The sequence below is a fragment of the Triticum aestivum genome, chromosome 7B (assembly GCF_018294505.1).
Source record: "Triticum aestivum cultivar Chinese Spring chromosome 7B, IWGSC CS RefSeq v2.1, whole genome shotgun sequence".
Taxonomy (NCBI): Eukaryota; Viridiplantae; Streptophyta; class Magnoliopsida; order Poales; family Poaceae; genus Triticum; species Triticum aestivum.
Window position 1 is genome coordinate 104,993,513 of NC_057813.1, and position 14,335 is coordinate 105,007,847.

The following is a 14,335-nucleotide window of genomic DNA, read 5'->3' on the forward strand; positions in this document are numbered from 1 at the left end:
CGTTGCCTAGGGTAGGAATAATGTTCTTCTCATCCTATTATCATTCTGTGGGTCTACTTTCCGCTGGCGAATGGTGTGTCGAGCCGTGCCTCCAGTGGGTCTTCTAGGATCCGGTCGATTTAAGTTTCTGGAGATCCATCTAGATTCAGCCGGCTCACGCGGCCTTCAAAGTTTCTACATGCCCTTAACGACACCTTTTTTTTCTCTCCGGTGCGGCGAATCGCGGCTGCCGAGATCTCTTGGTTTGCATTGAAGACTTCGCAACCGCTGCTTCTACAAACTCTTTGGTTTCAAAAAATACGCTCTATTGAGGCGGAGGCCCTCAAAATAGACTTCGAGACCTCAAAGATTTTGGATGTACTTTTTTAAGGGTGTGTTTATAAGCCCTTGTGATATGGTCTCAGCCCTTTTCGAAGGAAAAAAAACTGTTGTACGTGCAACGTAATTAATCTATTTAAAAATCTTGTCGACACACACACAATAGTCGCCTCTGAGCAGCAGGTAGGCGCAAGACAGCTATTTTCCCACTACAGCTCGAGGATGAATATAGTTTTCCTCTGGGGACGTATCTGCGAAAACACCGAGGAATCCCACTCCCCCTTCTCTCTCTCTCTCCCTCTCCCTCTCTTCCTCCCTACCCTCGAGACGCCCGTCTCGTCGCTTTGCTCCCCACGAAAGAATTCTAAATTCTTGCTTAACAAAACGAGAAAGCGGATCCTATCCTTCGTGGGATCCGCGTCGGTTCTTGCCCTCGCCGCGTCGAATCCGGCAGCTTTTCTTTCCTCCTCTGAATCCCTCCGCCCGGCCAGCCGCCGTCGACTGAGCCGGCGGTTGTTGGGATCTTGCGTCGCGGGGCGATCCGGCCCGGGGGGAGATGGCCGGCGGGAAAGAGCCGATCGAGGTGAAGTTCCGCCTGTTCGACGGCACGGACATCGGGCCCAACAAGTACGACCCCGCCACCACCGTCACGGCGCTCAAGGAGTTCGTCCTCGCTCGGTGGCCGCAGGGTGAGGCCGATCGACCTCCCTCCCCCTCCCCTCCCCTCCCTTTCCTCCGCGTACATACATATACACGCCTCCGCTTTTGATGCCATGTGTTTCGGGGCGGTTGCTTGCGCGGTCGTCTCGCCCCTCGTGTCCTCTCTATCGGTTTCTTGATCCGGTATGAGAATCCCTGTGCAGATGGTTCGGTCTGGATCTGGGAGCCATCCTCGCCTTTCCCTTTCGCGATAAAACACAGTGATTTGATCAGGTTGTTCCGTGGGTTGCGTGATTCTTCTGTTCTTTGGCAGTTAGGTAACACGCGTCCAGGTTTCCAACTAACTGAGGCTTTTAGAAGTCTCCTTACCCGTAGTAGCAAACACTTTGTTGACAGGCAGAGAATAGATATGTCAGTACATCTACAAGTTCTTGCATTTTCTTAAAGGGGCAGACAGAAGACATATTTTTGCGGTGATGACATTTGTTGCTACTCGTTAGTGCTCCGAAAGAATTTTGGATCTCTGTATGTATCTTACGATGCATGCTGAAACATGTGATGACGGATGACAGGACCATTTGAGGAGGCTGTTTGTCTGCCTTCTTATCCTGTTGGTGTCCTTGGATACTACCCTAGTATTTAGTGGTCCAGTCTTAGTTCTGAACTACTGGGTGTGAAGTTCAGTCGGTGCTTTTATAGAGGCCAGTCTGGCTGGTTTATGCTCGTAACAGTAAATTTGGAGAGCGTTTTTAAGCATGAGTCTGGACCGAAATGTAGGCACATGGGAAGTACCAAAATACTAACGGCCGAAGCGGCAGATTAGTTATGATGCACGCTTTTTTAATTGTTTGTTTGGTAATCGAACAAGAAACACTACTCCCTCTGATCCAAATTAATTATCGCAGCTCTAACATTGTACTAAAGTTGTACTAGAGCTGCGACAGTTAATTTGGATCTGAGGGAGTAGCTGTTTCTGCAGAAATTGTCCTTTGGTTAAGTTTCCTCAAAACCCGACGGCAAGGAAAGGAGGAATTAGTGGCAGCAGGAAGCTCCAGTTCTTATTTGCCTGCACAGATTAATAATAGGAACTGGGCTAGCTCACATGGGTGAAGTGGATGTACATCCCACTACCCAGGTTTAAGTCCGCATGAACATAATTTTTGTTCCTGTTTTGTCTCTGTTCTTCCTCCGACATGTTCATTTAGTGTATGAAAACATGGATTAATTGATCACTGTGACATGTTCACAATAGAGAAGGAAATATATGTTTCCCTTTTGCAACATATGCAAATGTGTCCTTTGAGGATAAGACCGCAAAATGGTCCATAACATGTAGATGACCATGCTTCAGAAGGAGAGTTTACCTTGTGATGAGATGTTTTGAGTTTGCACTTCCAGGGTTTTGCCCTTTTCTTTTCAGGGGAATAGTATACAGCTTTTGTGAGTGCTTCAAGTTCTCTGAATACTGCTGTTGATTATTTCAGTCTTGTAGAAGTTTTATGGAATATATCATTATCTGTGTTAAGAGTGTCTTTTTACAATGTTTTTGACAGACAAAGACATTATTCCAAAAACTCTCAATGACGTGAAGCTCATCAATGCTGGAAGGATACTTGAGAATAACAAAACTCTTGCTGAGTCTCGAGTCCCAGTAGGGGAAGTTCCAGGAGGTGTGATCACGATGCATGTTGTTGTACGCCCTCCCCAAAGTGACAAAAGTGGTATTGATTTGATTTCCCTCTTATTTATTCAAAGTCCCATCTCTTTATATGTTTGATGATCTCACTTGGTTTAAGATCCGAAGGGTTGAACTTCTGTTATGTTATGTGTGACCTGAATGAGAATTCTGACTATTGTCTGTCCGAAGAAGTTGTCATCCACCTTTTTGCCATTCTAACAGTTCTACTCCTAAAAAAATAAGAATTAAGAGTGCACACATTGTATATCTCTAGGTGTATATTTTTTCTATGCTGGTCGTAACATTGTTTTCGCCTCCTTTAGTTGACCCATTACCCGATGCTCAGTTCTTTCAGCAACTTTGCCATTGAATTGAACTAGCAGTTTATGCTTCCGACTATTTTCTCCTATTGTCAGAATGCGATTAGATGACTTGTTGTTGCATGCTATTCGCATTGCCACCGCTATCTGATGTCTTGTAAATGGAACCATTTTATTGTGATAATCCAGAGTATGTTGATGTTAATTTAAAGGGTAACTATGTGGACAAGCATATCGCACTCCAGCATTTATACATTTGTTTAATTTGCTTTAGCATCGTAGTTCCGTTTGATTTGTTTCTGATCTTAATGTGCCACCATCCTTTTTCTTTCCAGATAAGCACCTCTCGAATTCTCCCAAGCAGAACAGATGTGGGTGCACGATATTGTGACGCTTTCGATTCAGCCCGCGTTGTGTATTTCTGTATATTGGTGCCATCCATGCTCACAACGATTGCAAGTTCACCCTAACACTTGATTCTTGCAAGCCATTCTTGAATGAAATGCCTAGAGACGGTAACTTAACACCATATATATTTCATCTCTGCTCGACAGTACGTTTGGTTACAGCGGGGGGCCCTTCCATACATCCATGTAAGCTGTAACGGGTATGCAGGAAGTCAAGAGCTGGGATGCTTGCTGTTGTTTTAAGATGTAGACATTGTGTAGTGACGTCGGAAATGAGGTTCCACTTCTTATTTTTTGCTTCTACATATATACTCGTATAGTATTTGTCGAGATTTTTTCCCCCAAGTTGCCACTGCATATTATATATAAATATGTAACAGGGAAGTGATTTCTGTCCAGAAGTGTAAAGGGAGTATGTTGGACTGACGGAAGGCAGTTTGTATGTGTGTTTTTGGTTCTTCTGCTCGTAGCTTTGCTTTGCAGTTGCAGCTGTGGGTGCAGTTGCCTTGTCAGCTTGTGCTGGACCGCGCCGGCGGCAGCCGCTGGTCGGGCTGTCGACCATGGCGTCGGTTTGGCTGTCACGTCGGCCAGCTACCATCTGACTGAGCAAAGAATTGTGACAGGGTGGCTGACGACGCCAGGGATGATAACACGGCCAGCTTCCTTGTTACTTTGCCTCTCCATTTTTAATGGTCATGAACTAGGAAAATGTTGAAAGTGGGTAGGGGTGCCTTTTTTAGTCTTCATTCTTCAACCACTCCGCAATACTAGAGGCCCGTCTGGATCGAAGGAATTTCCTAACTGCTCAATATTCAGTCCATGGAAGTTCGGTGGATCTCAACTCATTTGGTTAAGACAAAATGCAACATCCAAAGAATAATAAACAAGGAACTGCAACTGACGTCTCGTCGCTTTTCCACAACCTCCGAAGGACCTATACAAAGTGCAGAAATGTTCATATATGACAGCTACATTGCTCAACAGTGAATGCATTGCAAGATTGAACAATGCATAAAAATGTGCATATATGACAACTTGGATAAGCATTAAAAAAATTTACAGTAAATCCATTTTTTCTCAAACGATAAGAAGGAAAAAAGAAACAGCGCACATGCCGATGTAGGGGTGCCAGCAATACCGAAGGAAACATAACATCTGCAGGCAACAATAATTGAGCAGTCCCAGGAACAGAGATACGATAATCAACATGGAAGGCGCCCATTTAGTCAAATGAACGGAACATGGTTGATTGGCGGCCATCCAGTTCGCCACAAATCCATAATACATGAAAATTCCTTGGTGTACCTGACTTCGCAAAAAAGAAACTGGGTATACAGGTAGCATCCTTCCACAAATCTTTGGGCAACATGTATTCTAGCTATAAAGAAAAAAAACATTTGTATAATCCTGGCTGCAGCTAGATGTTCAAGCTCCAGTCATAAGGCTGATACGAGACCTTCAGTTGAGTGTTTGCGAGCAGCTCCAAGAATTGCTCCGACGCTGCAGGCTCCAGATAATTTGCTGCATGCTTCAGTACTTCTGTCTCATTCTTACCGAAGTCTGTGTTATACCTGCAAACAATTCAGAACAAGAGTTTTTGAGCTGTATCTCATTTTACCAAAGTCTGTGTACTTATACCTTAAAATCATTTGGACCACGAGTTTCCAAGCTTAAGTTATCAAAAGCATTGCCACATACCAAAGTGCAGGTCCAGATTTGGTAACTGATGCTCAACTTCTCAATTGCTACTGCTATAATTTCATCACAGTGCATATCAGGTAAAATTAACCAAGTTAATATTTGGGACTTGCACTCTAGCGATATAACTGTGTAACAAATTATGATCATTCGCCAATCTGTCTAGTAACACAGTAATGCATTTGCTGTTATCTCACGCAGAATAAACAGCCGATGTCCCATCATCAATGACTCATTGATACTGCATTCCCTTAATTTGTTGGGCATTGTGCAGTTCCAGTTGTATTTCTAGTGACCACAGACTAAACGCGGGTCATAACCACCTCACTTGCCGTTATGGCCTTCAAATTATGGATAAAGCGATCTCAGTAAGTATATTTTAGTTATTCTTCATTAGTTATAACCCTAATAGGGCAAAGCACACAAATCCATATCTATAAAAATTATCAGCATCCTGCTATATTCCACTTGAACTTACACGCAAAGTATTCATAAAAGGCCACATGAGTGTTAATGCACCACACAAAGCGCTACAAGCTTGGTTGACCGCTGTTTGGAGCATTACTCATCATATATTCATTCATATCCAACTTAACCAAGGGCGAATTCAAGTAACAAAAACCAAGCAAACATTAGAGGACTACTACCTCCGTCCTAGTTTATTGGTCCCCTTCGCATTTTGTGCTAAATTTTGACCTTAGATTTAACTAACAAAATATTAATGCATGTAACCAAAAATAGTATCCTTGAAAACTACATTCAAATACAAATCCAACGATATAATTTTTAGTGACATGCATTATTATTTTCTTAGTTAAATCTATGGTCAAAGTTTGGCACAAAATACTAAGGGGACCAATAAACCAGGACGGAGGTAGTATGTCACTATGACGCACAAGGATAGCCCCAAATCAGACAGGTATTCTACCTTGTCTCCAACTACAAGACCGAAAAAGCTAGAGTAACTGTCTTATCTATCTTATGTTTCAAGCAGCTCTAGGGTTGTAATTTATACCTAGAGTAACTGTCTGTTGAAGTCAGTAGTACTATTGAACATGTCAATGTGCTGGATGTTCCGGTAAATAGCTCTATTAGATGCATCGTCATTGTTATACTACAAATTCTGGTGCCAAACAGTCGCACACTACTAAGCAAGAACGGTAAATACTCGAAACATATTGGTAAAGCAAGAATATCAATCATTTTATTGTCTTACCATCGTAAGATTTTGCTTACAGATGCAACCTTCGCTTCAGGATCAACAATCAGTCCTCCATTCCTTACGAAATCTCGTGCAGCTTCCATTAACTCTTTATCAATATTTCCCGGCGAGTAACACCTAAGTGCAGGTCCAGATTTGGTACCACATACCAAAGCAAAGTGAACAAGAGGTTCAGGGTATGATAGGACCACCTGCAATTACAAACAAGGAAAAAAAGGCGGTGAGAATTTATATGACTGAAAAATTAGCATCACTTAAGAACAAGGTTTACGAGTCGACGAGTCGTTCCAAGGTTGAGACTCATAGACTAATCATGGCTAGTCTAGACTATTGCTGGACTAGTCGACATGGTACTGTAACACACACTTTGCAGTAATCAATTACTAAAACCTAGTATTAGTCTGTAGTATATACTACTCCCTCCGTCCCAAAATAAGTGACTCAAAAGTGAGTGAACTTTGTACTAAAATTAGTACAAAGTTCACTCACTTTTGAGTCACTTATTTTGGGACGGAGGGAGTATATAGCAGTAGCACAGTACAGTATAAATACAAACTGAATGCATGAGAAGTGGATAATACAAATTTTCCTTCCCACGGGTTGCGGGCTGGGCGGCTGGCTCACTTATCCCCTCCCAGTCCCTAAAAAAAGAAAAAATTGAGTCGAACAACTCAAAGTGCAGGACTAGTCCAGACTAGTCTACGACTAGTCCCTCGACTGCTCGACTTGGCGAACTAGTCTACCCGAATTTTCTAGTCGACATCCAGAGTGCGACTCAGAGAGTAGTCTATCGACTAGTTTCGACTAGTCGCTCGACTCGTAATGCTTGCTTAAGAACCAAGGAATTTAGTAGTTTAAAATGATGGTGTTTTAAATAGAATGTCGCGCTAATATTGTAGTGCTGCTATGGCATGCTAACGGTTGTGTGCACCATGTGGCTGATTTGGCAAGTAGGTACAGTTATGAGATCCCAGTGCACTAAAACAAGTAGTACAATGCAGATCAGCTGGCGCCCAGTTTCTATATATAGTCGTTTTGCTTTCCCTTGGCAGCCCTTTATTGCATATACGACCTTTTCAAAAAGGTTTTCACATATATTCAATCTGACTTTCTACAACCATAGGAAAAAACAGGTAAACATATAATGGAAACACAGTAGGCCTTGCCTTCTATATTCCTTCAGATTTCCGGGAACTGATTACGCCCTAGGCCTACATACGAGTACTAGGTAAGTTTCAATCATTTCTTCCGGAAAAAAAGTAACATCCATAGAACTAGTTCTGCCTTCTATATGACTGGTATATGATGTAAAAGGACTCCGACCATCCACTAGTACACACTGCGCTAGATAGTACTCAGATTTCCGGGAACTGATTACGCCCTAGGCCTACATACGAGTACTAGGTAAGTTTCAATCATTTCTTCCGGAAAAAAAGTAACATCCTTGCACACATGCAAACCGATATTATGCTGCACCGGATATTAAATTATATCAACATGCATTTATGAGAAAAGAGACCCATGTTATTTGTTTGAAATAGAAGGTCAAGATAAGTTGAGTTTATTTCTTGCACACAATAGGCAAGTTTGAAATAATCTCCACCACACTAATGTTTGGCAATTTTTACAGGCACCAACACAGATCAAGCATGTTTCCTTTAAGCTGCCCTTTCTAGGAAGAACCACGGATAGATTGTATACCCTAGAGTCTAAACAAGAAAAACACATTCACGAGTTTAATTGTTGGAACACATCTTACTGAATATGTGCTTTGCTGCATGCATATACTCCCTCCGTTCCTAAATACAAGTCTTTTTAGAGATTCCAATATAGACTACATATGGAGCAAAATGAGTGAATCTACACTCTAAACTACGTCTATATACATCCGTATGTAGTCCATATTGAAATCTCTAGAAAGACTTATATTTAGGAACAGAGGGAGTACAAGACATTTTAGCTTTTTTTGATTCGTATGTATCTAGACATATTCTAGTATGTATGTTCACTCATTTTAGTATGTATGCAGTCAATATTTTGAAATAGCGAAAAGGTCTTATATTAAGGAACGGAGGGAGTACCTAAAGAAGCATAACTTGATGTAAGAAAAGTATATAACACAAGCTTCAAGACAAGGAACATGAGTCCAGGTATCATCAAGAGTTCATGACAGGACAGATTTTTAGTAAACAGTAACATATATGTTCCCCTTTTTTGGAGTGGGTCTGCTTTGTTCACCTTGGATCTTTGGTCTTTATGTCCGAAAGGTTTCACAAGATTGTATGGTGGCCTTTGGTTGCCACGCAGAATGCCATTTTCAATAGCTGACAGTGAATAGGCACATCCACCAATGACATACTTAAAGTCTCCAAAGAACTTTTTCCTGTCCAATGGTCCAGCAGGATGCCCACATGTCACTAACGCGTGGATAGCCATCATATTGTACAGATTTATGAAGAAAGCAATCTTTTCTTCACGTGACAGGTCACTAGTTTCCACCCTCTGAAGCTCCTCAGTTGTTCTAATATACCTGTGCAAGAAATATGAGCTTCAGATAAGTGTACCGATCACCTATGGCATTAGGGCAATCAAGACACAAGAACCAAGTTATCAATTATCAGTCTAACAGCACGTGCTGCTATAAATTTATAACACACAACATAAAATATATAGAGATATACTCAGGTAGCAAATTGGAGTTTACTGATCAAATTATGAACTTGAACATATGTATCGACTAAAAGATTATCAGAAGTAGTCAGAACAAGCAATAGATTGTCGTTCATTTTAGTATCTGCACATAAATAATACATGGATTATGCAGTCCATGTCTTTTGCATATACTTAAGTATGTACATGTGCTAACCTTTTAAATTCCTCACAACCCTGGATGCTTCTGTAGTCAACATGCCTACCATCTTCAGATACATAAGCCTCGAAAATGGCACAAGACAACTTTCTCAACCTTGATGCGATTTCCGCCATGGGTTTTGGTGCAACATCAATGATGCCCCTAGGGATGTTGTAACACTGTGTCATAATAACGGGATCATGATCTAGGAAACGGTAAGGCTGATTTCCATCTTCAAAGACATTTTCACTGCAATACAAGCAGTGTATTAATAATACTAACCTCCAAATATTCCAACCAACAGAGACATAAATAATAGAAATAAGAATAATATCGTAAGATCATTTCAAGAGCTTACTCTAGAACATGACGAAAGAAGTGTTTGCTTGCAAGCTTTCTTCCAAATTCCACTGCCTGCATGGATAATATGTATCCACAAAATGTTAAGGAAGGTGACAGTACAGTAGGGAACATACAAAACAGATGTGCGCTTTCCTAAATGTGAAATCCTTTCCAAAGATCTGCTATAAATAATGCAAACTTGCCATATATACCTAAATTAAAAAAGCCTCAAAAGTCAGACAAAACCAAGAGTCATGTTGTTTAAAATCCCATGGAAGTACTATATATAGCATGGCTCAAAAAATAGTCAATAGTAAACATTTTACCTCATCTCTCTCCAAATACTGATCTTCTGATATAAAATCCACAGCCTCACTGCCAGGAAAGCAGTTACTAAATCTTCTCATTTTGTAAAACCTATCCTTCAGAGTAATCGACTCTCTCATTTTTCTGACGATGGTTGCCAACTCATCCATCTTCCCACATCCAGATTCGTCATCTTCCCCGGGTAAAGGAGGCAAAGGAGCAGCAGAGGAGGGCTCATCATTGAAAAGAGCACCAGTTTTCTCATTGAGTATGCCAGACTCCTCCATTTTCTTCAATTCAGTTAAGCCTCCAATCAGCAGGTCATTGAAATACACTTTTGGTACTATGGATGACCCAGTATTCTTTTCCAACTCCAACTTCCTACTAGGGAATATATCAATGTTAATCTCAACATACTTGAGCCTTTGCTGATGCATGAACAACCGAACCAATTTGCAATCTTCACATCCCAGTTTTGTGTATACGATAATCCTTCCTTTTGCTATTGGTTGCTCTGTCAAACCAGGCACATTTCCACCCCCAGCTTCCCCAGTTGTAGAAGTAACAATATCTCCTCCAACTTTAATCAAGTTCAGTGGATTCCATGTGCTTCTTTCCTCGGATTTCTTCTGTACCTCTTTTGGTTTAATTCCATAATCTGAGACAGTCTTCTTACCATTGCCACTTGCTGAACCATCATTCTTATCATCTTCAACAGGAAGATCATTCTCATCCTTTCTGCCAGATAGGCGGCGTATAAATGTTGACACTGCAATGGCTCCCTTTTCCTTAACAAAATTCCCGATTGCAGCAGCTCTTTCATTGATCACAGACCCTTGCTGAGCTTTTGAATCAAGCTCCACAGACTGATCAGAAGAACGCCTCATTTGTTCCATTTCAGGAATCTCAGTTCCATCAAAAACTGGCTCTTCAGATTTTTCTTCTTCAAGAATCTCTTTCACAGTCTGGTCTGAATCTATAGGTTCCATGGCATCAGGGCTTCTGCTTTTATCCATCTGCTCATTGAGATCCTTTTCTGGGTTATCTCCCCCATGGATCTGCCCTTTTACCTCATAGCTTGAATTCTCACTCATTGAATTTACTGTTTCTTTTACGCCCAACATTTCTGTTTTCCTCGACAAATCCCCTTCATCTTCACCCTTTTCTCCAGGATTAGGGGACTCTTCACTGACAGAAGTTTTTATCACATCCTTTTCTCCAGGATTAGGGGACTCTTCACTGACAGAAGTTTTTATCACATCCTTGTCCCCATCCTCCATGTTGCGGGGAAAGCTTACCAATCTGCAAAAATTGTCTCAAGTAAGAAGCTTGTGCATGCAAGAAACTGTAAACTTGTAAACAAAAAATGACATGGAATGGATGGAAATAAAATTCTGCTGGATATTCTTCGGTTAACAAGTCAAAAAAAGGAGAATATCAAAGACATGTGGTACAGTTGTCTCTACCATATGACAAAAATTTCATGCAGTGAGGGAATGCTTGGATTTGTCATATGTCATAGACCAGCACAACACATATGTCAAAATGGAATGAACTGTTATGAAAGTTAAATTTGCATAGAGGGCATTTCTTTATTCATTTAGCTCCAAAAGTTTCGCATGGCATGGTTAGTACCAATCAGCAACTCATACGAATGCAGGTGAATGCTTTTATATTAGACTTTTAATGGCATAAACAAACTAGATAGGGTAAATATGCATTGATACAGATTTGTCACCCGCTATCTCAAGAAATGGATACGGAATAGAAGAGTGCACAGTGAAAAGTCTTTGTTGTGCATGATGAACTGCGAGATATGCACGCGATCGACAATCAGAAGCAGCATCCAGAAATGCTCTGCCCGCGGGACGACCAACCATTAAACCTGGGCAAATAGTACCTGACTGACTAACGCCCCAAATGCAAACACGTTGCATCCAATAAACCACGGGGCCAAACACCAGTAGATCAACGTTACCAATCTGGCATGGCAAAGCTGTCATTAGGCAGTACTAATCCGCGTAATCAGCACATATGCACGGTGCTAGCCATGTGCGCACTCAAATGCATTTACAGGTTGAGATCTCACGCGAGGCAAACCCCCGGATTAATTGCATTCCGACAATAAACCCGCACCTCACCGCCCCCAAACCGCTGTCCACAAACATCGGTGGATGAACACGCGGAACCAAAACAACCAATCGGCGCATAACCAACCCGGCCGAGCTCGCAGACGAAACAGCACGAGATCCCAGGCCCCGACACCACGACGCGATAAACCCTAGAGAAATCTCCCGCACCGCGGCGGGAGCGAGCAGGGAACAGGCCGGGGGCGTCCCTCGCTAGATTCATCACCGATTCGAACCACACGGCGAACGAAATCTCAGGACACGACAGCGAAAAACACGGGGGAAGCGGATGCGAACCTGAACCCTGGAGATCCGACGGAGACGACGGCGGGTATTAATTGCTGCCGAAACCAAGCGAGGACGGGGGAGATTGAGCGGCCGGGCGAGGCGAGGCGAGGCGAGGAGGGAGGGAGGGAGGAAGCGGGTGGCGTGAGCGAGGGTTTAGCGGTGGCGTCGAGAGCGAGAGGAGGTGGATTTTGACTGAGGCGAGAGGAGGGGAAGACGGGAATGGAAGTGGAAATGGGGCAGCGGCGGTGGAGAGGAGACCCGGGGGAGGGGGGACTGTGCGCGTGGGTGTAGGAAGCGGGAACACCGGAAACTGACGAGCCGAGGCGGAGCGGGGGAAGGAAAGAAAAGAGGAAAAAGGCTGCCCGGGCGGACGCTTCTGACCACGTGGGTCGGTCGACGCAGCAGTCTGTGGACCGGGCGGGGCGGGGGCTTTGACCTTGGACGTGGCGTGGCGGCCCACAGACGCACGCCGGATACTCCCTGTCTGTGCTGCGGTCGTGCTAGAACGGGGTCTGATTTTGTTTTGGAGAAAACTAGAGGTTTTTTTAGATGTTTGATCAGCGATAATTAATATGCACCGAAGGGAATATACATTAAAAAGACCACATTTCTGGCCATGTTTCCCAGCTCGTTTGTGGAGCATCATCACGGAGGAGTCTGATCATGTGGCTCTGGTGGTGTGAGTGTTGGAGACGGCTCCAACTCTTGAACCCCGGGGCGATCGCCTGTTCAAGTATGAGGAGGCATGGACAAGACATGAAGGCTACGAGGCAATGGTGGCTGCAAAGTGTGCTTCTGCTTCGACGGGTGAGTCGGGGCTGGCAGCTATGTGTAACCGCCTTAAGGGGATGTCGACCGGAATGCATGAATGGGAGAGGAGGGTGTTTGGCTCGGTTCGCAAACAGATTGTGCATCTCAAAGATCAACTACAAAAGGCCAAGTGCAGAGGATTAGCGACGGAGAACACTTCAGAGGTTAGAGAGATCGAGGAGCAACTCCGTGAGACGTACGCCAGAGAGGAGGTGTTGCAGCGCCAACGATCCAGGGTGGATTGGTTACAAGCAGGTGACGTGAACACAAAGTACTTCCAAGGGAGGGCGTCACATAGGAAGAGGAAAAACATTGTTCGAGTGCTCCGTCGCGATGATGGGTCCAAGTGTGTGGTCAATGAAGAGATGAGAGAGCTAGCAGCAGGGTTCTATGAACAACTTTTCACCACGGAGGGGTCTGCTGATGCTGAAGTGGTGCTAGCAAACATTAATGAGGTTGTCACAGCTGAGATGACCGCTAAGCTAACTGCACCGGTTTCGGATGAGGAGGTGGAGGTGGCTTTGTTTCAAATGGGACCGACGAAGGCGCCGGGCCCGGACGGCCTCCCGGCGATGTTTTACCAACGACACTGGTCGCTTGTAAAGGATGATGTTTGCCGAGTAGTGAAGGATTTTCTTGCTGGCGTGGCGGCGTCAGATGCTTTCAACGCCACGGTCATTGTTATGATTTCGAAAGTTAGCTCACCGGAGCTGCTCTCGCAATTCCGCCCGATCAGCCTATGTAATGTCTTGTACAAGATCGCGTCCAAGGTACTTGCCAATAGGCTTAATGATGCGAAGCATCCTTCGGTCATCCCCATGGACCTTCCATCGTCTCACCAAGCACCAAGAGGACCCATGACTAGAGCATGAGCTAGAGCTCTCGAGACCGAGGTGACTTCTCTCCTTAGTGATATCTCATATGATCCTCTCGAGACATGGCTACTACATAAGTCCGGAATGTTGTGCATGATTAGGTACCAAGAGGACCCTCCTGAGGATGCACATGAAGATGGTCAAGACCCCAAGTCCACGGAAAAAGAGAACCAACGGAAGAAGGCGAGAATAGCCTCCAGCCACCGGACATCCGGCCATGGCCCCGGACATCCGACCCCTGGAGATCTACATGGCCAGGAATATGCAGCAGAAGCTACAGGGCCCGGACATCAGGCGTCCAGCCCGGACATCCGGCCCTCCTCACCGGAAATCCGGCCTCCAGCCCGGACATCTGGAGGCGCCATCCAGGGAGCACAGAAGGCTACCCCGATAGCCCGGACATCCGGTCATCACCCCGGACATCCGGCGCC

At 44.0% G+C, this 14,335-nt stretch overlaps 2 protein-coding genes across 2 annotated transcripts; one reads left to right on the forward strand and one right to left on the reverse strand.

Moving 5' to 3' along the window:
• Positions 1 to 579: 579 nt before the first annotated feature.
• Positions 580 to 3,842, forward strand: LOC123162646 (membrane-anchored ubiquitin-fold protein 3). Its single transcript, XM_044580429.1, has 3 exons — positions 580 to 1,007; positions 2,532 to 2,699; positions 3,312 to 3,842. Exons 1-3 carry the CDS (start codon positions 875 to 877, stop codon positions 3,365 to 3,367), a joined length of 357 nt encoding a protein of 118 aa, XP_044436364.1. The 5' UTR covers positions 580 to 874; the 3' UTR covers positions 3,368 to 3,842.
• A 740-nt stretch (positions 3,843 to 4,582) lies between these two features.
• Positions 4,583 to 12,572, reverse strand: LOC123162645 (uncharacterized). Its single transcript, XM_044580428.1, has 7 exons — positions 12,229 to 12,572; positions 9,823 to 11,104; positions 9,513 to 9,568; positions 9,170 to 9,403; positions 8,542 to 8,833; positions 6,298 to 6,494; positions 4,583 to 4,954 (listed from the first exon to the last, which is right to left on the reverse strand). The coding sequence occupies exons 2-7, from the start codon at positions 11,080 to 11,082 to the stop codon at positions 4,801 to 4,803; spliced, it is 2,193 nt and encodes a 730-aa protein (XP_044436363.1). The 5' UTR covers positions 11,083 to 11,104; positions 12,229 to 12,572; the 3' UTR covers positions 4,583 to 4,800.
• Positions 12,573 to 14,335: the final 1,763 nt, after the last annotated feature.

What these genes read in the sequence shown, in the direction of transcription:
- LOC123162646 (XM_044580429.1), top strand. Translation starts at nt 875, where the DNA reads ATGGCCGGCGGGAAAGAGCCGATCGAGGTGAAGTTCCGCCTGTTCGAC. An exon ending in CCTCGCTCGGTGGCCGCAGG is followed by an intron (nt 1,008 to 2,531) that starts GTGAGGCCGATC and finishes TGTTTTTGACAG; the next exon opens with ACAAAGACATTATTCCAAAA. An exon ending in TCCCCAAAGTGACAAAAGTG is followed by an intron (nt 2,700 to 3,311) that starts GTATTGATTTGA and finishes TTTTCTTTCCAG; the next exon opens with ATAAGCACCTCTCGAATTCT.
- LOC123162645 (XM_044580428.1), bottom strand. Translation starts at nt 11,082, where the DNA reads ATGGAGGATGGGGACAAGGATGTGATAAAAACTTCTGTCAGTGAAGAG. An exon ending in AGTATTTGGAGAGAGATGAG is followed by an intron (nt 9,569 to 9,822) that starts GTAAAATGTTTA and finishes TTATCCATGCAG; the next exon opens with GCAGTGGAATTTGGAAGAAA. An exon ending in TTCTTTCGTCATGTTCTAGA is followed by an intron (nt 9,404 to 9,512) that starts GTAAGCTCTTGA and finishes CTTGTATTGCAG; the next exon opens with TGAAAATGTCTTTGAAGATG.